This window comes from Cheilinus undulatus, linkage group 18 (assembly GCF_018320785.1).
Source record: "Cheilinus undulatus linkage group 18, ASM1832078v1, whole genome shotgun sequence".
In the NCBI taxonomy this organism is placed as follows: Eukaryota; Metazoa; Chordata; class Actinopteri; order Labriformes; family Labridae; genus Cheilinus; species Cheilinus undulatus.
The window spans coordinates 36,104,277-36,128,863 of record NC_054882.1 but is presented as its reverse complement, the minus strand read 5'-3'; the positions used below and the strand labels follow the sequence as shown (position 1 = coordinate 36,128,863).

Below are 24,587 nucleotides of genomic sequence, written 5' to 3'. Positions count from 1 at the left end.
TGTTCTTAATGTATCAGGTATAAATGACAAGTTTATGTCTATAACGGGTAAAGAAAATTATTTTACTTCCACTGACCCTGAGCATTTTTGTCAGCAAAAATAATTCAAGAAATCTGCTAAGGATAGGTTATGATAACATTTCTATCAAGTAAACTAATGCACGAGTCACGAAAGGTTGATGGCCTTCAGTGAGTCATTATGTACTCCAAGTATACCAGAGAAGCACATGTTCAGATTCTAAAGGAAGCCTTTAACAGTGGCATGAAAATGTAGTGAACCCTTTGTTTTCTGCATTTAAATGGTCATTGAATTTGACCTGATCCACATATAAGTCACAAGAATAGGCAAACACAATGTGCTTAACCTAACACCACACAATCAGTTATGATACCTTAAGTCTTTAATGAACATGCGTAGCGCTGTAGGAAAAGTAAGTGAACCCCAAATTTAAAGGTCACAAGTTTATATCGGTTGCACAGTTCCCCAAAAACATGCCTGTGAAGTTTGTTGCTAAAAAACACTCCAGTATTAGACTTTTGCATGTCTAAAAACCCCCTCTGTTTCAGCCCTACTCAGAACGAGCTGTTGCTGTGTCTGTAGCTTTAAATGTTAATAAGCTGTCTGACCCCGCCCCTGAATCCGCCCCTCTTAGGAAATGGCTTAATTAATTGAGCTCTCATCCTCTGAGCTCTGATCAGGAGAGGAGGCCAGAACTTTCCTTGCAAGCAAGGAGGACTAACTGAACTTGGGGGTGGGGCTAACTCCCCACATGACATCATGAGGGAAAAACCTGAGAACAGCTTGTTTCAGCACTTATTTTCTGAAAGGGAGGGAATGGATTTTTCTGAATCTTGGGGGGGCGGGCACATATTTTTGCTACAAAAGTCTTAAAATCTGTATTTCGTGTAATATTTGAACTTTAATAGCTGGTTGAACCTCCTTTGGCAGCAATGACCTCCACCAAGTGTTTCTGGTAGCTGCTGATCAGACCTGCACAACATTCAGGAGGAATTCTGGACCATTATTCCTTACAGAACGGCTTCAGCTCACCCATTTTCTGTCTGATGTGAATGGCTCTCTTGAGGTCATTCCACAGCATCTCAATTGTATCCAGGTCTTGGCTCTGACGAGGCCACTCCAAACATTGGATTTTCTGGTTTTTTTTAAGCCATACTATAATAGATTCACCTCAGTGTTCAGGGTCATTGTCCTGCTGCCTCACCTAACTTCTTCTGAGCTTCAGCTGGCTGACCGCCACCCTGACATTATCCTGTAGAATATCCTGATAAACTTGGAAATTCATTTTCCCCTCGATGTTGGCGAGCGCCCCAAACCCTGAGGCAGCAAAGCAGCCCCAAATCATGATGCTCCCTCCACCATACTTCACAGTGGAGATGTTGTTCTCATGTTAGTATGCAGTATCCTTTTTACATCAAACGCAGTGCTGCATGTTCTTCGCAAACACTTCAACCTTAGTTTCATCAGTCCACCAAACATTTTCCCAGTAGTAGTGGAGTGTCAAAGTGCTCCTTGGCAAACTTCAGGCATGAAGTGATTTAGCTCTTTTTGGAGTCATAAGCGTGTGAGTTCACAGTGTTATTCCAGCAGCTCTGTGATTGCTTAATGGTTGTGTGAATAAAACATTTGACTATTATAATTGTGTGTTTTTAGGTTAAGCACATTCTATTAATCTATACTTATGACTTCGATGCAGATCAGACTATTTAATGCAGAAAGATATAAACGCACAAGTTATCAGAAATGATTGGTACAAGAATAACTGTCTTCAAATGTAGGTTAACAGTATTTGTAAAGCACAGAAAATTATTTGCAAGTTAAAAACATATATATGATGATATGCAGTGTTATGCAATCACAGTTTACCAGCTGATGGTATCGGCTTATAGTTGCAGAGACATTGCAAGAAAACAACTTCACCGGGTTATGTTTGACCTGCCTAAGCATCTATAGTACAGTCATGGTGATTGGTCAGAAGAGGCCCTGTGCTGAGATGTTCTGCTAAGACATCGATTACCCAAAGTAATTAAGAGTAACTTATGATATAGAGCAGTGGTTTTCAAACTTCTTTTGCCCAAGGCACACCTAAGGTTAAGCCAAAATCTCAAGGCACACCATATTCATATCAATACAAACTAGACTTTTTAAGTAACATAACAGTCAAGGTGGCCGATAAGGGGGGATAAAGGGGAGAGGTTTCTGGGGCCCAGACAACTTGGGGTGGCAAAAGTGGGCAAAAGGTGGCAAAAATGTGATGAAAAAACATGGCAAAATTTGGCAAAAAGTAACAAGACAAAGTCAAAAATGGGTAACAATTGGCATAAGGTGCCAAAAATGGGTTAAAACTGGCAAAAACACATTGAAAGTGTCAAAAAGGTGGCAAATATGGGTTAAAAGTGGCCAAATTGGGCTAAATGTTGTAAAAAGATGGTAAAATGAGTTAAAGTGATTAAAAAATGGCCAAAAAAAGTGGCCAAACTAAGGGAAAGTGAGTGAAAAAAGGCAAAAAGGTGGTAAAATAGATTACAAGTGGTAGAAAAGTGGCAAAAAGGGTTAAAGTTGCTAAAAGGTGGTGAAAAGGGGTTAAAAGTGATTGAGAATATAGGTGAAAATTGTCCAAATAATAGCAAAAGTAGGCAAAAAGGTAGCAAAAATTGTGAGCAAAAATGTAGCTAAAAGTTCCAAAAAAGTTGCAAAAATGGGTAAAAGGTATTTTAAAAAAAAATTGCAGAATTGTAAAAAAAAAAACAACAAAAGTGGTTTAAGTTGTCAAAATAAGTGGCAAAACAGGTAGAAAAATTGGCTAAATTGGTTAAAAGTAGCAAATTAATAATTGAAACATCGATTTCAACTTAATAATAGCCAATTTAGGTAATTGTTAGCCAGGATGCTAGCACCAAAGCTACTGATCCAACACACTTACACTGATATCATCAATAAATCACAGCTAGGGAGGGCCCATTCTCTGTTTTCTTTTCTCAGGGGCCCAGGCAGATCCCCAAGGCACACCTTGACTTAGCTCAAGCCACACTAGTGTGCCTTGCCGCACCATTTGAGAGCCACTGATATAGCGGAGATTCAAGATTTTTTTTTTGTTTTCAATCACAAAAAAATAAATCATTTGTACATATTTGTCATCAAAATCTCCTACTGCTATCAGGAGATGAGAAAATACATTATTAACACTATTCATGACCTAAAGCATTTTCTGTCATGATGTAGTTTTATTCATTAAAAACTGTGTTGAAAAATATAAGGTGGCTTGATTTTTCGATTATCCCCACTCATAGCTCCTAAAGGAAAGAGGATAATAGTATCACATCGATTTCCTTGCCCCCCTTTTACTCCATTTCATTATTATTCCATATTTGAAAACATAACATCTATCATGATTGGAAGCGTGTGACCAATATATATGCAAATGAAGTAATCATCATCTCTCAGACCTGTTGTTATCTTGATTTATTTCCAGTCTTTTTAAAATTTTAGTGTGATGGCATGTCTTTTGCTCCATTGAACATCGGAAAGTATTTCACGCAGATTCTTAAGCAGTTTAAAAGTTAATATGGAATGTCAATTAAAACCTGGAGACAGCACACATTAATGAGGTGTGTTTATGTGTCAGAACATTACTGCAGAGTGAAAAGCATTCAGTTGTGCTGATTAGTGATTAAACAGTTTCTCATGTCTCTGAGATAAAAACAGGTACCTGAGTGCAACTCTCTGCCCTTCAAGCACCCTCATCTCATGGGAGTATCTGGTGATAAGAGGTGGTTCACAGAGAAATTCCTCTTCAGGAATGGACCAGAAGTATCGACCGGAGAGGTGTTGAGGTGAAGCACACGTCTCCAGGTCATCCTCCCTGTTCAGTCTTCGCAGCCACAGTAACTCACAGTTGCAGTGGAGAGGGTTCCCCCCGAATGACAGCGCGAAAGAAGAAGGGGTCATGATCCCTGAAGTAGCTAAGACCTGGCAATGTGAAACAATTTAAAGATGCTATTAGTCAAGCTAAAAGTCGCAGTGCAGTAAAAGGCGGCCTTACACTCTGATTCACTTAGTTACTGTGTGGTATCTTATCCCTCTTCTCTGATAGATAAAATAAATGAGTCAAAGTTTATCTTCGTCCTCTTGTCTGTCCTGGCAGCCTGATTTCCACAGTTAGCTCAGCAACTGTATGATTATCAGGTGAGTAATGAAACATTTCAAAATGTAGTTAAAATGATAAGAAAAAGGGAAAGTGGGTTTCATAATTCACAATAGCTTAGATGTTAAAATGGAATCATCCTTTTATCAGTTGTCTGTTTTGCCTGAAAAACACATGGAACAAACTGCAGGTTTGACATAATTCCCAATTAGGTTCAGAGATTAAGGCCCTCTGAGGCTGGCTGTGATCTAGCTGATTTTTAAATCATAGGAGACTACAGACATTACGACAGTTTCTACTGATTTAAATGTTTTAATCTTTCAAAAATGCTTGCTTTGAACCCTTCTTCCTCCTCCATGCTGAATAAATGTATTTCTAAATTATATACCACTTTTCTTAATGTAAACGATGATAACACCTTACACATTAAGGAGAAGTGGGAGAAAAACGCAGGACTGGAACTCTCAGCAGAGGCCTGGGAAGAAATGTGTTGTTGTCAGTGGTCATCAACAAACTCAAGACACTGGAGGGAACACTGCTGGAAAAATATGATCAGGCATTTCAAAGCGCCATGCCAAGAGACATACCGGGATAAGAGTGGAGGATGTTGAAGGGAGAGTGGCTCAAGAGAGGCAAACCACTTCCACATATTCTGAGATTGTCCCAGACTGAGTTTATACTGATCGGTATTCATACAGCATTGAAAAAGGTATTCAAAATTCAAATACCTCTGAGTTTTGAGTCTTTATTTGGGTTATATTTATGTCTAAAAAAGAGGAGTGATACAAAACTACTGCATGCTGTTTTGGCAGCAAGTGAAAAGTGTATTACAAGAAATGGTTAAATATAGCTCCGCCCACAATATAAGACTAGTGTGGAAAAATATTGGAAATATACAAAATGTAGATATTGACTTTTTCCTTGGGGATCCAAAAACAAAAATTGTACCAAATTAGGGCTGGGAAGTTAATTGCAAATTAGATTAAATCGCAATACGACCTGCTGCAATTTTCAAATCGCAGGCAGTGCAATATTTCCTTACCCTGAAATGCGTAAAAATACCACTTTGATACAAAGCTTTGCAGCAGAGATTTTCTGCTCTACACATTATGCACACATTTATGTGCCTTTTTATATGAATGTTTTGCTGTTCATGTAGTTGATTTCTTCATCAAAATGATAATAACATGAAAAAAGTATCATTCCTTTCAGTATAGCAATTGATATGAAACTTGCTATATGAGTGAAATCACATTTAGATATTCATGTCAAATCTTTCATACCAATATTGTCCTGGTTATAATTTAGAATAATTTATTGCTTGTGTTTGCTGAACAATGCATAAGATGAGGAACCTTAAATAATTGCAATTTAAATTGTAACTGCAATATCGGGGATAAACATCACAATAAGATTATTTTCACAAATTGTTCAGACCTATACCAAATCTGGAATAAGTGGATTAAATTTATGCACCAACATGTGCAGATTTTGTATGACTCCAACCATTCATACACCCTCTATCCCCTCAAATGGGTAATATTACTGTTATAAGCTCCCATAGTTGTTGTGTAAACAGTTAAAATGTTTAACTTTCTGTCATTAGAAAAAAAAGAAAGGCTTTATTTAATTCAATTTAGTTTAATTTAATTTAATTTAATTTTTAATTTTCAGTTTTTCTTTTATTTGACATATTTACCAAAAAGTCTGTAAACAGATTGTGTGGTGGAAAAATGTGTATTAACAGAGGACTGATGGACTGAGTGGATCTACCTTGGCCAAGTGGCTTAATACTGTAACTTCTGGTGCATAGATTAACAAAAATATTTTGTAATATTGCCTTTCGATAAAAATAAGATTATAAAAATAAAAAATAAATAAGCATGCTTTCTTTGGACTAAGTGGAGGATTACATATCTGCCATTTATAGTACAATTATACAGTGGGGATATCAGTGACATGAGATCTCACAGAAACTTGATCAAACAGGGCTTGAAGGAAAAAAAAAAACAAGTGATTCTATCAGTTCCATTGTGTTCTGTCTCGCATGAGATAAAGGCATTTACGGTATTTTCCTAATTTAAAAGCTAGTCATCTTTTTCACTATTCCATCTGGCTGGGCACACAGTTGAGTTTATGTTCATTTTTTGAGTACTAAAAGTGTGAAACATCCATCTGTGACTCTGTTCTGACTTGATCTGGTGTAGTAAAATGATTGTTCTGATCCAACACGTGAGGATTGTTTAGACAAATTGCAGTTGCAACAATACAATCGAGCTGAATCAAAAATTGGGCTTAAATCGTTTACTTTAGTTAGCTTTAAAATTAAGGGGATATTATGGCACATTTATATTATAGACATTACCTGTGCTCTTTGAAAAAGTGGGTCTGGTGGCAGCTTTTGGAGTTTATTAGACGTGACGTCCAGCCTGTTGAGCTTCTGTAGCAGGGAAAACGTTCCCTCCGGGATGAAGTCCAGCATGTTGTGGTCTAAACTCAATGTGTGGAGGCTGGTCATTTTCTACATGAATGACAAAAAAACAAGAAACAGCATTACTTTTCAGCCCTTTTGATGAATAAAAGAAGAAGTTAATAAAGGAGGTTAATATTTGTCTTTGTTGAGGAAAAGAAATCTTAATTTCTGCCCTTTTTATCTGTAACAAACTTTTATGATGAATAGTGGTGGGACTGAAGCGCTTACATATCCATGAGAGTTAACCAAATTACTTCACACAGCATCAGTTCATCAAAGTAGATCATTTGATCTCATTCATCTTAACTTCCAGAACATTTTATAAAGCAGATCCACAGGGGCTCAGAACTTGTAATACATAAAAAAAAAATCTTGTTTGCTGGAAAATAGCACTAGTAAAATGTACGTGTCGGGAAGAAAATCTTTAGTGAAACGATCAATAAAAAAACTTGTGATGAACTCAATGAATAGCTCGTAAGGCTGAAAGCCCCTAAGATGTCTTTACTACAATTTTATTGAAATGGCAAGAAGTTTTATAGACATATTATTGTGCTTGGGATCGACCCTTTTAGTGGCCTCCAGCAGTGCAGGTTGCCTGCCAAGGCTGCTGCAGTTTGAAGAGATCCTGACCTGGATAGCCTCCCAAGGAATAGAATCCAGGTTATTGTAACTGAGGTCTAATTCTTCCAGCGCCAGCAGGTCGTTGAATGCTCCCTGGTGGATGAGCACCAGCTGGTTGTTGTTCAGAATCAGGTGGTGAAGCTTCGACATCCCGCTGAATGTATCATTGCCTATCCTCGTCAGACGGTTACTGCAGATAAGACAAACAGAGAAATGGATGAAGATGAAATCTTAGCCAAAGTGAAAATGATCACTACCTCGTTCCAAAGTCTTTTTTTATTTACATGCAGTAGCAGTGTGTGAACCCATACCTATTGAGGTGCAGTGCTCTGAGGTTTTCCAGATCAGCAAAGGCATGAGGTGTGATGTAGGAGATGGTGTTTCTGGATAATGTTAGGTCCACCAGCCGTGTCATGTTTGCAAAGTCTTTCCTCTTCACACTGTGGATAAATAAAGGTAAATAAGACATTTTAATCTTTAGACACACAATTCTGTGTAGCTGGAATTTATGTTCTTTTCCTTAGAGCAGTGGTTCTCATCCTTGGGGTCGGGACCTCCTTGTGGGTCGCGGGACACTGAGAGGGGGTCACCAGATGCCTCAAAATAACTAAGAATACATTGTATCAATTACACTGTTGCCACTTTACACCAATGTTACCTAATGTTAACAATTTTTCTTCACTTTTTCACATTTTTTGCCAACTTTAGCACATTGTTGCAACTTAAAAGAAACATTTTTGTCAATTTTAAACCCTTTCCACCACTTTTTTTCTGCCTGTTTTTGCCACTTCTAAACCAATTATTGCCACTTTCTCCTATTTGTGCCCCTGTTGACCTATTATTGCCACTATTAACCACTTTTTACACCCCTTTTTGCCCATTTTAACCACAGTTAGTCCATTTTTGTCTGTTTATATCAATTTTTCATCCCATTCCACCTAATTTCCACCAAATTTTTGCTCTTTAAAACCATTTTAGCCGCTTTATAACCCCTTTTGACCACATTCTGTGCCCATTTTTGCCAGTTTCACCCATTTATGTTGGTTGAAAATCCAATTTTACCACCTTTTCCACCATTTGTTGCCGTTATTAACCAATCAAAGCAACTTTTAACCTATTTGAAATATGTTTTTAAACAAAAGTTTTCATTTTAAGAAGGCTATTTAGTACACAAATGAATAAATAAAGATATTTGTTTCTTTGATTAGAGTGGTCAAATGTAAAGTATGGTTTTCACAGCTTAACTTCACAATGGATCATGATTTTGCTGGACTATGGGCCCCCATTTTGGCTGGTTCCAAGAAACCTCCCCCTTTATGGGCAGCCTTGTCTGCACATGACTATTCTTGATTTTGCATGGCTGTGTTCAACCACCTTCAGGTACAGCGGGGGTCCCCGGTCTCTGGCACCTTAATTTTGGGGGTCGTGGGCTGAAAAAAGTTGAGAACCACTACCTTAGAGTGACAATTTCAACTCCTATATATTCAAACCTACACAAGTCTTATGAAAGCACTCAAAGCTTTCTCCTTCTTTGGGGGACTTCCTAGTAAATAATGCTGTCATTTACACTGTGAAATCCTCAAAGATGGTGACAACACTTAGCTCAGTGGTAAACAACGGCCCAGTCTTTAAAATGATCGTCTATAATCTATCAATGGATTAGTCTCCAGGGGAAAAGGCCAATATTTCTGGTAGCAGATGCTTTAATCGATATTCTGATGGAAAAATACTAACTGAGTCAAAACCTGATTTTATGTGCTGTCTATAATCTATAGTCGGATGAACTACAAACAAAACAGAATGCAAATTAAGAGATACAATCCCAATCTGATTGGTTTCTGCCATTAAATACAGATATCCGTTTCTAGATTGGTATAAAAGCTTTGTTATTTATTCTGTAAATTGTTTCCCTGGTTACAATTGTGCCAATTGTGTGGTTCACCTTTTGTGCCCTCACACTGAGGTTTGCCTGCATACATTCAAAACCAAGTCAAATACTAGATTCCAAGGCCCCTTTGTCCAGAGAAATAACAGACCTGCTACTCTAAAGATCTTGTCCCTCGCCACATATTCTGCATTGAAATGCAAATATTTAACCACAGAGAGACACAGGCCTGTCCTGTCTCGTGGCAGATGCCTGTGAGGAAGAATGAATGGGGGACTGAAGGGAGCACAGCCTTGAGCAGAACAAGCCCAACTATTCCTTCAACAATGTGTGACCGAAATGGCCATACCCCAGAGCCCTAAATAGTGTTTAAAGAGTTCTTTAAATATTTAGAAACAAAAGTCCAAAATCCTCCAGTCCTGGGCAGCTCATTCAATATTTGTAAGTTTGAACATCTCTCTCAGAGACTTCAAACCAAAGAAGCGAGGCCTTAAACTGAACTGCCATCAGGAGACAGCCATGAGCTGCTTCAGTGAATACGAACTGACTACGACTTACTCTGAGGTCCCAAAAAAATACTTTTTTTCCCCCCCAACTACTGAAATGAGTTTTATTTCATTGCACTGCCAGGGGATATTGTACTCGTATCAGCGAAAAAAAGCACCAAGGGTAATGCTTTTGTCCAAAAATTCAGTGATTATTCATCTGTGCCGGAGATGCTCCAGGCTTTGTTGCCTGATGACATCATGGATCAGCGTCTCTATTTCCAGTTTGAGAAAAAGCTGTTCAGTCTCAATGTGTGGAAACTCTAATATAGGCTGACAACATGAGGAAGAAATAATAATGAAAGACTGATCTTCTTCTGGAAGTTAAAGAAAAGGTCTTTTACTTTGTTAATAATAAACACTGAATAAAAACATTATTAGCCTAAGAGATTGGAATTACTTTGATACTAAAATGATTGTGATAAAATAATATGTCTAATGAAATACTGAAGGTTTGCATTTAAAAACAAAACATATAGAAAGCAGCTCTGAGAAGGCAAAACTTGCCCCTCATTTTTTTTAACCCACTCTACTTTCTCTTGTTTAGTGAGAGAACCGAGCTCTAACTTGCCAGACAGAGTTAAAATTGTTCCAGACAACCTCTATGTCAGTAGAAGGATCTTTATGTTCACTTAAATCCAAGGAAACTTTGGTTGCACAATGTTGGTCAGTGAATGATTCTGGGATTCTGGTGTATTGACCATGATGGGCTCTTGGTTCATCATGTTTTTTGTGTCGACCAATCAGATGTGAGTCGGTATGGTTGCACAAAGATGTAAAATCTGTCTCATAGTTACGCTTGAAGTTCTTGTACCTAATGATCCTGGTGGTATGAAACATACCAGACACACTGGTTTGCACTGCCAAAGGGGAGAATGAACACATGAATTCTTAAATTATTGATTAAAGATTCCTTCATTGTCTTCTTTTCGTTTCCTAACTTTATAACACACCCTGTCTACTTTTCACTGACTCACTGACTCACTTCACTCACTTCCCACTGTGTCTCTTAGACTTTCCTGTCTGCTGACTCCTTCGTGCTTGTTTACTCAGTCAATATGTTCAATCACAATTTCTGGTGCATTGAGAGGATTTTGATTGGCTAAGCAGCATCAGGTGTAATGATTTAGAACAAATTCAATGGTTTGGGACTTTCCTGACTGCTTTGCATAACTTTGCAAAGCAGATGGATTCGCCTGTTTCCGTGGTTTTCCCTGGTGAATCTGTCTTGCAAAGCTCCCATCTGGACTGCCCGCATAGAAAGTGACAGGACCAATCAGCGTCAAGGGGCAGTACTTTCGGGGGCGGCAGAGTCATGATGTAAGCAAGCAAGAGGTCGGTGCAATTATGGTGGAAGACATTAGCGTGGATGCTGCTAAAGCGCCAGTTTTATCAGAACTTGATGACATGTCTTCATTAAAAGAAGAACAAAGAACAGCAGTGAGTTGTTTTCTTTTCAAAAATGACAAAAGTCGTGTACTGACACGTCTACAGTCGCCTCATTTCGCGTTATGCAGTTCTCTAAGAAGTTTACTTCTTGATAGCGGCTACAACGTTTCATGTTCTGTTGCTCTGATTGGCCCGTAAGACGTAACAGACATAACATTCATCCAATCACCCTCAAGTTTTTTTTGGGGGGGGGGTTTTGCCCTTTCCCAAACGCTGTCTTTGGGAGGTTTACCAGATGGATGTGTGAAACACATCCATCTATTGTGTCAGGTTAAGAAAGCAATCCATTTGAACAGAATACCATCAAAAGCATCAGAGGCCGTGTTTGGATTGGAAACCATCTGCAAAATAAACCTCAGTCAGGATAGATTGAGTCTGAATTTGGATTGTAGTCTGCTATTGGCTGAGGATTGCTCTAGATCAGTGATCATCAACTGGCGGCCTGAGGGACACATCAAACCTCTGGAAACAGGTTTCACATAGAGAAATATAATCTGAAACAGGGGTTGTGAGACAACCTTTTCATTCTAATGACATACCTGCTCCCATCAGTGGCATTCTCTCTCCTCTCTTTTTTACTAACACTTTACAAAGAGGGCAGTTCTAGACCATTCTCGTTGTTTTGGCCAATTACAATAGGCCAGCATTAATCATTAGTACAACAATAAAACTATACCTTATTATTATAAAGACCAGCGTTAATCCCAAAGAGCACATTCTTATAATGATTTATATGTCTCTGTATTCAGATATCTGCATAAAAGAACAGCTAACAGCCAATTAGACATGAGAAACAAATCTGCCAAACTCCGGGGTTTTAAAGCCAATCTGAGCTGTTATTTTCTCATCCTTAGGACAGGCCTGATAAAGCTTGACTGATTCCTTTTCACAAATCTGTATCATGATGCCTTTTATTTTAACAAACTTTAATCCCCTTAACTGTAAATCAGATTGAAACTTGCTTGTTTTAGGGGCTGATACCACGGAGGTAGGCATGAGTAAAGAGTATTTAACCCTGGCAACCAATGAACAGAAGGTGACAATGTAAACAGAAATATGTAATTTGGATCAACGTTTTCACCCCGTACTTTTTAGTGTCAGACAAAGACCTCATCAAAAGGTATGAAGCTGTTATTTAGTTCAGAGCAGCCATCACAAAATTAGCACAGGAGGTTGTCCCGTTTACACAGGTAATGACAGCAGATACCAGGTGGTGCGACTGTGACTGTTACCTTGTGACAAAGTTGTCAGCTAGCCGTAGCTCCACTGTGTGCCTGTCAATGTTAGGCGGTACAAACAGTAGACCTTTCTTGGCACAGAGGGTTGCCAGGTTGGGTGACAGGATCTGACATACGCAGCGCTTCGGGCAGATCTGTGCCCGCACTGCCATGGCAACTGCCAGCATCACGCACAGCAACAGCCTCTCCATGGTTACCACCCCACCTGGACACGACACCTGTAAAATGAGATAGACAGAGACAAAGACAGAGAGAAACGGAGATGTTAGTGATACTGGGCCTGTTTGCTCATCGGGAGCTTCAAGTGTATTGTGTTACTATACTGGGTGTACACTGCCAGGCGAGGGCAGAGAACGCACATCTTTACTCTTTTTTAAGAATATTGTCTTTGGATACCTTCTCTGGGTTTCTGCAGTGTCGTCACTTTGCAGTGATTGTGTGCATGACACCATGTACACCACTGTTGAGCTTTAAGTACAACTCTCTCATGCTACATGGGCAAAGAGACTACTTTTCACCCACTGCACTTCCTTCTTCAAAAACTTAACTGTATGATACTCTGAATGCAGAGAGCTAGATGGCAAGTTGAGTGTACTGAGAGTGGAACGATAAGTGCAGTGTGGAGAAGAATGACTTGCACATTGAAAAGGCCTGTTGTCATTGTATTGCATTAAGGTGCATTGAGAAATTCCTTTTGCACACCAGTGAATAACTACTAGACATTTATTACACTTGGCAACCACAGTGAATTTTATTCTGATTGTGTTAAAAGAATCTTAATCACCGCACATGAATAGAAGAACCCAAAGGCCTTTGAGTTGAATCACAACCAACTTCGCTAGGCATCACTAATCAAACCAGAGGAAGAGCATTTATAGCTCAGCAGCCGACATGCACACACTCGCATGCACATATTCAGTCATCATTAGTAAGCAGCAGTGCTTGTAGTTAATTAGGGAAGGTTTGGAGAGAGACAGAGCAGGGCGGGCGAGGCATGGGGAGAGAAAATGCTCATTAATGACAACCTTGATTGGGGCTTGAAGGACATGGGAGACTCAGGATTAACGGGATCGCAGCGCAAACACACGCATACCTAAAAACAAACAAACAAACACACGCAAGCAGGCACGCACTCATGCACGGAAATAGGCTAATACCCATTAATACGCCCACACAAAGAGACAGCTGGACCCAGAGACTATTCCTGTCAGTATGGATGAGTGAATTACTCCTGTCATATGATACTGGTCAAATTAAAAGATTGACACAATAGTTACTGGTACCTACTTTTTAAGGGTGAAAAACAATATGAATGTAGCTTTCATCATCAGTGATAAAAACTTGGTTTCCTTATTATGTTTTTTCTAATTCTTCTATGAAACATTTGCTTTGTCTAAATGCCGATACTGATAGCCTAAAAGGAAGATCACGTTTTTTTGTTGTTCAAGCCTGCCTAAGGAAATTTTCACAACCAAAGAGGCAATTTTCCCTTAATAAAACATAGAGTTATGATGCCGACATTGCAATATCTTAAACTTGGATGTATTTAGCCTGTATCTGTGCTGTAATGTCATTTGTTGAACTGCACTTTCATGACACAGAATGGCAACTAATGTACAGTCTGCACAATCGTCTGCTTTGATTTCTGTGTTAAGACACTTTCTTTCTTACGTACTTGATTCTGATTGGTAATTACAGACAGAAATTTCTCAATAGATTACTGTCATTTTTGAAAAACACATGGTTTTTGTTGCTATAGGGACCTGGCCTTAATCATTGACTCTGTAAGACTTACTGTGAACACACCAATCCACAACAACATCAGTTAATCAACATATCTGGCTACTGAGACATCAGTCTATTTACTATAGGAGAAAGAAAAAGCATGAGACAACAGAAATGAGAAAGAAGGACAAATAGGTCAAAACTGTATGCTATAATAGAGGAATCTATGACAGTGAAGAAGTCATCTGGAGTCAGTGATGTAGTATATGCAGTAGTGACCAAGGTTAGAATAGTTTTGGATTTTACATTAGTTTTTATGTTTATTCAGTGGGGATGCTGAGCATCCACACTATTGAAATTTGCGTCGGCCATGTTGTTCATTGTTCTTCTTCCACGCCGGCTATCTGCTCCTTCATACTTTAAACTTTCAGTTAAAATTTAAACTTTAAAAAATTCAGTTTCTATATCATTTGACTGCTATGATGCATCTCATTTCTAACTAAAATATATACTTTCTAAAATATAGCTATTTTCATGCTATTTCTATGCTTTTTCAGCCATTGAATGCTATTTTCAGCTACTTATAGGCCAAAACCAGCTATGCTTATGCTATTTTCAGCTATTTAAAGGCTACTTTCAGCTATTTTAAGGCTATATTTAGCTTTTTTTTGACTACTTTCAGCTATTTTTAGCCAGGTTCGAACCCAGGCCACCCACGTACGCGGGTGGCACCTTAAACCACTCAACCATCTGCGCTCCCCTTCAGTGCGGATGTGTATGTGCATGGGGGTGAAGAGGTGAGAGGGTCAGACACAGCCAGCTGTGATGAGTGAGAAGACAGACCCAGGTCTGCTTAATGACAATATTCTTTTTAAAAAGTTAGAGATTGTTAGATTGTGGATATGTGCTGCAGTGAACTGTCTTTACACCGAAGCACAACTAGTCTTAAGTACCACCTTCAGGCAAAGCAAGGAAAAACCAAAAGGAATGGAATTGAAAGTTAAAACTTGAATGTCCGTTTTCATGTGCACTTACAGATCACGTGATGCTGGCTCAAGGCGTTGACGGAAAAAAAAAATAGCAGAGCAATTTCGAACAAGACATCTTTTGAGGCTTTGCAGACTTTAGGTTTGTTGCATGAAAAGACAATAATGTTCTTCTGCTGTAGATGTAAAATCTTCAAGCACCTTCTGTTCCTGAAACAGCCATCCAGAAAACCTGACATGGACAGTTCAGCAGCTGCCATGGTTGAATGTCTAAAAGGATTTGTCAATAACTGCTTGAAGGACAATGGGGGAGTTAGCTTGATCAATATAGTATCGGTTTCAGAAATTGACACTTCCTGTCATCACATGAATAAGTCAGAAAGCCAGTGATAAAACTCTTCTCTGATATAAATGCTACACATTCCTACCATATCAAATCACTACCCAGGGCTAGGGAGTTGTTCACCTTTGTCTAGTCTACTTGTGTGGTCATCTCTCTGTCCATCTCTTTCATATCTGGGTGTAATTACAGAGCTAAAATCTGCTGTGATGTCGGAGGTCATACAATCCCTGATTTTTCTTTTCCTCGCTATTTGACTGCAGAAAAAGAACAGAAAGACAGAGCAGCGGCTTAATAGAGATCTGTGTGACTCACATTCACTGGCGCTGCACAGACAGAGAAAAGACAGGCCCGTGACCCTCGTGACACAAAACCAGATATCAGCTCATTAATTACACTGAGAAATGACTGTAATGAGAGTGAAAGAGTGAGAGAGACACCAAAATGGGAAGGGAACGAGGGAGAATAATCAGAGAGGGAGAGGAAGAAAGAGAGATCAGAGAGTGGGCTAATTAAAATGAGTGCTGAGCTGTGAAAGGAAAAGAGGGAGAGGACGGGTTGCATTTAGTGAGGAGAAACCAAACAGGATGGGTGATGATGGCATTGTTGTGCGTTCATGCTTGAGCGTGACATGCAAACCATGCAGCATGCACTGTACCAGAGGACTTATCACCTGTTGTACATGTATAGAGTCAAAGATAAAAGAATGCAGCTCAATTTCACACTTACTCCTCTCCATGAACACACACATAAGATCCTCTGTGTAGCTAGAGGTGACATGTACGACCATTGGGATCAAACGGAATAGTGAATTAACCAAAGGGATTATGGGTAAGGAAGACAAATTAAGCTCTGTTTGTAGTGGTGTGTAAAATAGGATTCTGTTTCCCGTATGTGTGCTGTCTTCTTTATTCATTACTTTGAAAGCCTTTCACCCTGAAACCCTAGATCCCTGAAGGTCTTCCATAAAGCCTGTTTCATCACTAGTGATGAACAACTGAATTCACACACAACTCAAATGGATTCTCCTCATGCTACATATATTGAAAGAACTCTGCATTCACTTAAATCTCACAGGGATAACCAGCGGAACATCTTGGCAGTGAAAAGCGACGGCTTTGGAAGTACATATATATTCAAACTCTTTTGAAGCTGCCAAGAAGTGATTGAAAATGTCTATAGACTTATGTCGTTCCTGATCAGCTTTTTTCATACTTTCAGCACATCAAGGAGCTTTGCTTCTAGAATAAAAAAGAAAATCAGGGAGTTCCTTTAGATTTTTTTTCCTTTAAACTCTTTTTAGCACTGATTTTTATCTTTAAAAGCTCATGAAAACAAGATTTACAATTCATAATAGGAGCGCTTCTCTGTTACAACCTTATCTTGAGTTTCAGGATTAAACAGGCTGTGTGACTCCTACCTGAACTCACAGCAGTGCAACACCTTTTAATCATCAAATCCCAGAGGAATTTTTCTGTAAAGTGAAATATAATAATATTTACACTTTATATAGACTGCACAAGGCAGACAAAGGACATACAGCCAGTCATTTCTTAATGTAATGTAAAGTGACATCCAAAATTTATGTCTTAACACACTAGATATGTTGGGATAAGGTTGCTGTAAACTGGCCTCTTTTGAGCAGAATGTTCTCAATCAAAAACATCTTAACAGGCCAAGTTACATGTTAACATAGGAGCCCTCTTTTGATATCACCTTCACAATTCTTGCATTCATTGAATTTCAGAGTTTTTGTAGAGTTTCTGCTTGAATTTCTTAGCAGGATGTCAGAGTATCCTCCCAAAATTGCTGTTTTGATGTGAACTGCCTCCCACTCTCATAGATCTTTAGCTTGAGGATGCTCCAAAGGTTCTCAATAGGGTTGAGGTCGGGGGAATGGGGGCCACACCACAAGTTTCTCTCCTTTTATGCCCATAGCAGCCAATGACACAGAGCAATTCTTTGCAGCATGAGATGGGGCATTATCATGCATGATGATAATTTTGCTTTCTTTTTGTACCATGGAAGAAAGCGGTCAGTCAAGAACTTTGTATACTTTGCCGAGGTCATTTTTTACACCTTCAGGGACCTTAAAAGGGACTACCAGCTCTCTCACATGACTCCGCCACCTCCTTGCTGATGTCACAACCTTGTTGGGACATAGTGACCATCCACCAACCATCCACTACTCCATCCATCTGGACCATCCAGGGTTGCACGGCACTCATCAGTAAACAAGACTGTTCGAAAATGAGTCTTCATGTATTTCTGGGCCCACTGCAACCGTGTCTGCTTGTGAGCATTGGTTAGGGGTGGCTGAATAGTACATTAATGCATGGCTGCAAGCTTCTGGAGGATCCTACACCTTGAGGTTGGTGGGACTCCAGAGGCACCAGCAGCTTCAAATATCTGTTTGCTGCTTTGTAATGCCATTTTAGCAGCTGCTGTCTTAATCTGATGAATTTGTCTGGCAGAAACCTTCCTTATTATGCCTTTATCTGCACGATTAGTTACTTTCCAGCCCTGCCGTAGACTGTGCACATTGCACTGTCAGAGGGTGTAGGTGGCAATGGAATATTTCCTGTTCAAAAAATATTGTAACATTATTGCAAAATTCATAGCAATATTTAAAATTAATTAATCTGTAAATACATGTAAAATGAGGACTACATTCATCTGATTGAATGGTTGATCCATACATGTCAGACTATTCTCATCAAGTATGGAAAAGGTTCTCCATAAAGGTACCAAAGAAGGCCAAGCCAAGTTTAAGTTTTAAGCGTGTACAAAGAACGCATATGTAGAAATGTTGAGAGAATTTAAAGGTGTATTTCCCATGGTGTTTCATAATGCGGATGTGGCATTAGACATAGAAAGCTACTCTGTCATCCTAAAGTGCCATCTAGCTGTTTGCAGGGCCCTTTGGCAGGTAGTCTACTACAGCCCTTGTGTTGATAAAATAGATTAGTCATGTCAGAGTTAGGAAAACACTTCATGTGTTGAAGTGTTCTCCAACAGTCTCGGAGCACTGGGCCCTTGTTGAGAGGGGCAACACTGTTTACTGAAACATACTACTATTCAGAAATCCCCAACAGCCACAGAGACCTCAGCTCATGGATTATAGAAGATTAGATGATAACAGAGTCTAGATTCAATAACAAATCTCTCACTGAAGATCCTTTCTTAGATTACTGCACAGATATTAAGCCAGTGCTGTGAAAAAAAAAAAAAAATGCTTATGCAGATTTCTCCTTCATTTGCCACATTCCTGCTGGCTGCAGCAGAATGTAATAGGAGATTATTCTAATGCATATCTCAGTCATTCCATTTGACATGGAGCATTTGCTCTATTGTATTTCAGTAATTTATTGTGGAATACATTATGCAAGGATTAAGATAATATATAGACTTTGATGTGGTAATACTGAGAATTGATGATAATGTACTTTACAAATACATGCAATGATGTGATGATGCTAAATGAGATTCATAAGCCCCCCCATGATGCAACATCATTCTCAGTCATCATGTAGGGCTGTGTTTGCTTCAAAATAGTCATGGTAAATTGATATTAAGGGGTAATTAAATATATTCATTGCACTGAGACTTACTGACATGACAAGGCAAAAATACTAAAACTTTATTTTACTTTTCATTAAAAAATGGTACTACCTGTACTGAATTTAAAGGAGAAAATAATAGCATTTGTCAGCTGGAACACATTAGAGTATGAATAAACTTCTGCCTTCAAGCTTGTACATTGGTTGGTTCTACCAGTAAATGATGTAAAACAAATATGCATCAATGTAGATTCCCCTAAACCAGTGTTACTCAACCCTGCTCAGCAAAAGAACCAAGCTGTTGAAAAATGCCTTTGCAAGAGCCACAATCTAAATGGTGAAAAGCGGCAAAACCGGCTTGAAGTAGCAATAAATATAGGTTAAAAGTGGCAAAAATAGTCAAAAAGTGGAAAAATCATGGGAAAACAATGAGTGAAAAGTGACCAAAATAGGCAAAAAGCAGTCAAGAGTTTCAAAAATGGACAAAAAAAATAAATAAATAAGAATGCAATGGCAAACGGTAGCTCAAATGGGCAAAAAGTGGAAAAAAAAGGTAAAAAGGGCAAAAATGGGAAAAAAGTGGCAAAAAGATGAGGCAAAAAATTTGGGAAAAGGGGAAACAAGTGGTATTAATGGCAAAAGGAAGCTAATTTGGACAAAAAGTGGCAAAAAATGGTAAATAGAGGGCAAAAATTGGATAAAACTGGCAAAAATGGGGAAAAAGTGGCCAAAACAAGTTGCAAACGTGCAAAAAATGGCAAAAAGGAGGTATAAATGGCAAAAGGTAGCTTAAATGGCCAAAAAGTGGCAAAAAAAATGGTAGAAAAGGGCAAAAATAGGAAAAAAGTGGAAAAAATGGGGAAAAAGTGACAAAAGAATATTGCAAAGTGGCCCAAAAAAAGGAAAAAAAAGGGTGTTTAATGGCAGAGGGTAGCTTAAATAGGTGAAAAGTGGCAAAAAAATGTTGAAAAAGGGCAAAAAAGCGACAAAAGTGGAAAAATGAGGAAAAAGTGGCAAAAAGAACATGCAAAATGGCCCCAAAATTTTGGAAATAAGGGTGTTTAATGGCAAAGGATAGCTTAAATAGGTGAAAAGTGCAAAAATTGTGAAAACGGCAAAAAAAAATTTCCCTTTTTAAAGGTTTTCTGGGGGAATAAAATTAAAAATTAAGACATAAATTAGCCACAAATAATCACAAAAGAGCTACATGTGGCTCAAGAGCCATACGTTAAGTATCACTGCCCTAAATAAACCCACTGCTACTTCCCTGTTCTCTTGCTTCCACCCTTTGACTCCTGTTTTCCAGTGTCAGCTAGTGTAAACCTTATGCTTAAGCTAATGGCTTCATCCACTTGAACAACAGGGGTCAGCAGCTGCCCAAATACATCACAATTACACTTTATTCAATTAGTGGACTTTGAGTCTGCTGGACTGAGCAAGGCTAAACACACAGCACACACCACCACAACGGCTACTTCTAAAAACCCTCTGTATGCAGACTTTCAGCAGCCAACCACTAATGCATACATGCAGACAAACAAAGAACAGGTAGGCAAAATAATAGCCCAGACCACACACAGACTTGACTTTATTTCTGGGTGGGTGCTTTGCATTAAAAATGGAGGCCAAATATATTCTTTGATGCGACTTCAAAGAGCTGCACACAAATAGGCCTGAAGCAGAACAGTAAGAAAAGACTTGAAAAAGGGAGTGGTAAACACTCAGTCACACAAACAGCAAAAGGGAAAATTTACAGTGATAAAATGATATCAAGAGAGATAGTCAGTCAAACAATGAGTCACAGAGAAAAGCAGGTTTTATATTCCTATTGTTCCACTCTGACAAGAAAAATATCTAAAGGCTATCTATTATCTTTATCAGAACATATGTGAAAGCTAGCAACCGCAGTTGTGTAACAAATCTGACTCGTACATAATGTTGTACTCAAGACCACACTACCTGAGATCAAGACTAGTCCAAGACCAGAGTGCACTGAGACCAAGACAAGACCAGACAAAACTGGGTCAAGACCAAGACCATAAAAAATAGTTTTAAAAATCATGACAAGGTCGACCAGTTAAAGAGCTTTTGTTCTTTAATTTTAGTTTTCTTTTTAATAAATTCAACAGATAAAAACAAGGTGTCTGCAACTCCTTCAAAGCACAACATGCTTAAATGTCAAATCTTTAATTTGTTCAACCTCTTGTAAAAAAATAAATCCTTGTATGTATTTAAAAGCTACTGAAAAGTCTGGAATTGTTTGAAATATCTGAAAATGAAGATGCTTATCTAGATTTATCAGAATGAGGCCTAAAGTAAGTGTTCAGAGGTATTTCTGACAAGAAATAAGATCGACTGATGTCCAAGTTCTTGCAGGTGTCTGACACATAAGGCACTCAAAAAGATTTCCAAGGAGGCAGAACAATCAGTGAGCTAACGGCAGCCGTTTCAAGCCAAATGACAACATTAATTAATGAGGAACAGTTCACGTTGTCCCCTCTGTCTCACTGAGTTGCCGACTGCCGAGTGTTTTCTCTTGAATGTTGTTTTACATGCAGTATGCCATCTTTGTGGTTGAGGAAGCCAAATTTAATTGAATTACTGACAAGTTAGCGGACATCTGCTCGCTCACAGTCTCGCCTTTCTGTCGTCTCCCACCTTGCACCAAAGGGGCGTGTCCCTCAACTGGGAAAGGTGTTAGCTATTGGTTGTTTCAGCGAGTGCTTCTCATTATCACATTAATGAAGTCGAAGAGTAGCAGATCAGTGGTGGCCTCGACTGGTTTTGACGGAAAATCCTGTGTCTGGCCAGTCTGAGTCCAAGATAAGACTAAGATGTTTCAACTACTGCAACACTACTATCTATCAACCTCACATGCCAGACAGATTTGTTTCACACATCCATCTGGTAAACCTCCCATAGACAGCATTTGGGAGAGGGCAGAGCCTTTGAAGAAAAAAAATCAGTGGGTGATTGGATGAAGTTCTGTCTGTCACATCTTTACGGGCCAATCAGAGCAACTCAGAGCAACAACTGATAAAACTGACGCTTCAGCAGCATCCACGCTAATGTCTTGCACCATAATTGCACCGGCCTCTTGTTGCTGCTTGCTTACATTACGGCTCCGCAGCGCCTGAAAGTACTGCCCCTCGACGTTAATTGGTCCTGTCACTTTCTAACCAGCCCAAACTGTTCAGATGGGAGCTTTGCAAGATACCTTCGCCAGTGAGAAAAATTGAAACAGGCGAATACATCTGCTTTGCAAGGTTAACTATTTATGTCAATAACACCAAAATAATTCAAAGAATTCATTGCGTCCACAAAAATAAACAAATTATTTGCACATTTTTTTGAAAACTCTTGCTCCACCATGTCCGTCTCCATGCAGTCAGTTATTCTTAATATTTACCAGAAACTAGATGCATAGCAAACATGCACACAGTGTCATAGCTTCTTTTGCTCTTGCCTACTCTTGAGATGAACACTGAAGAAGACAAGTGTCTTTGTGCGACCAGATTATTTAGTATCATTTTTATAAATAGATTAAGATAAGTGTCCTTTCTCTGACTTGAGCCCTTGCCCCGCTAAAATGTCTGTGCACGTCCCTGGTGCCAAAACCAAACGTTGGAAATGTATCTTTAAGCAGCCCTCTTACCCTGCTAACACAGCAGAAAAAGCTAGCTTTTTAATCAGTATTTCAATTATTTTGTAAAGGAAACAGGACAAAGACCTGAGCCTTCAATCCAAATCTACTACCCCTTCCATGACAGTTCATGTTCACTGGCTCAGTATTTATTTCAATGCTCTACAGACCTCTTGTGCCTTGTTACAGTATTGAACATTTGCTCTTTTGGGGGTGGGGGTTGTAGTGGTGGAGGTTTAGCACACAGTCGATTCCAATACATCATTTTTTGTTTGTATTGACTTGTGATTCATTTTGCACATCACATCACTATCTCTCTTCCATGACTGAATTGGACCTAATGGATAAAATCAAACCAATGAATGGTTGTTAAAGCCAGCTGATGTATAGGAGTACATGAGCTGCCAGGAATACGAGACGATCACTGCCAAGGTCAGCCTGATGGAGGTGAAATGAGAGAACACATACACACACATATATGAGTAAAACCTTGTACATAAATACCAATGCACGCTTAATGTATGTGAAGAATACCTTAGATGAAGATAAACAAACAAAACAAAGACCCATAGATCACTTGTTTATTGATCATTGGTTGGTGCTGCACACATAAGATTTATAAGTATAAGGGACATAGAAGCAAGGAAAAAAAACTGTGAGGAGGATGTGTAATAGGAGATCTTAGTGGTGAGAGCCTTACAGCCATACTTTAAGTGCCTGATTCATAGTGCTGCTTTGTCTGTATCGGGTCCACAGTGCCCTTCCCGTACACCATTATTTCACAGCTCTATTTTTCAAAACAGGCTGGAGTGCATCCATCACCGGCGATTAGATAATATCATGTTCACAAGATGACTTCATTGCCAGCGTTGCAATCACTATCGCTCAAAATGCATATGTGTGCATAGATGAATGACACTACAGAGTTCCTGATGGTTTTCTCAGCTTAATGTTGTATAAGGGATCAAGGATGGCTGCGGCTATCAGGATACATAACCAACATTTCAGAATGTAAAGCAGTCGATCCATCATTTCCAAGAGAAAATATAGAGTATGAAGCTATTCCATGTGCATTACACTATCTAGGTGGTACTTCAATACGGATGGAGGAGTGGAAGTGGAAGGATAATGACTGCAGCAAAATATTGTACAACACTGACATCATGGGTCCAGGAATGGACGACAAATCAAATCCCAAAATCTATGAGGGAACTTTAGAAAACCCACGATATTTTTTAGTCTTTTACTTGTAACTTCATTTAAGTTTGTCTACTTTTAAGAAGCACTCTGGCCCCTAATTTGAGTGTCTAAGGCATGTGCTGCAGAGTGATTATGGGGATGCTTTGCTATAGCAGACAATCTCAGGTTGAACTGAATCACTTGATTATACACTGGTGTGTTTTTGGCATGGCATGAATTAAAGCAATCAGAGTGTCAGCTCTCACCACAAGCTTTGGTGTTTTTATTTACACAGCAGATGACAGTATTTATTCCTTGAAAGACCCAACCCCAGCAGCTCTTTTGACTCTTATTTTTGCATCAGAGCAAACGAAACACACCAAGGGAAGTATATGAAATACATGGGTGGCAGATTTATAGGTCGCATAATACCAAATACACTTTTCTACACTTTTCTTGCAAAAATATGGGCCCATGGCCTGACCACAATACCCCAAAAGAATCAGCCCCCACCCCTTTCTCCACCTTTCAGAAAATGTGTGCTGAAACAAGCCGTTCTCAGATTTTCCATCATGATATCATGTGGGGAGTTAGCACCAAGGTTGTTATAGTTTTGGATTTTTCCATTAGTTTCTATTTCGTTTTCACTTTCTGTGTTCGATTTCAGTTTAGTTTTTATTAGTTTTGACTGCTGGTTTGTAAGTTTAGTTTAGTTTCTATTTTAGTTTAGTTTTTATTAGTTTTAGTTTTGTACGGATAGATATCAGTGCTGAGTGAGCGT

At 39.0% G+C, this 24,587-nt stretch overlaps 1 protein-coding gene across 1 annotated transcript in view; it reads right to left on the bottom strand.

The window, feature by feature from the left end:
* lrfn5a (leucine rich repeat and fibronectin type III domain containing 5a) overlaps positions 1-24,587 on the bottom strand; it is a 190,174-nt gene that overhangs the window by 35,170 nt on the left and 130,417 nt on the right. Inside the window, exons 3-7 of the mRNA XM_041811840.1 lie at positions 12,368-12,591; positions 7,568-7,696; positions 7,266-7,446; positions 6,528-6,683; positions 3,728-3,987 (exon numbers count right to left, since the gene is read on the bottom strand). Of these exons, the coding sequence (XP_041667774.1) occupies positions 3,728-3,987; positions 6,528-6,683; positions 7,266-7,446; positions 7,568-7,696; positions 12,368-12,564 (923 nt within the window). The 5' untranslated portion in view covers positions 12,565-12,591. The remainder of the gene's footprint in view (positions 1-3,727; positions 3,988-6,527; positions 6,684-7,265; positions 7,447-7,567; positions 7,697-12,367; positions 12,592-24,587) is intronic.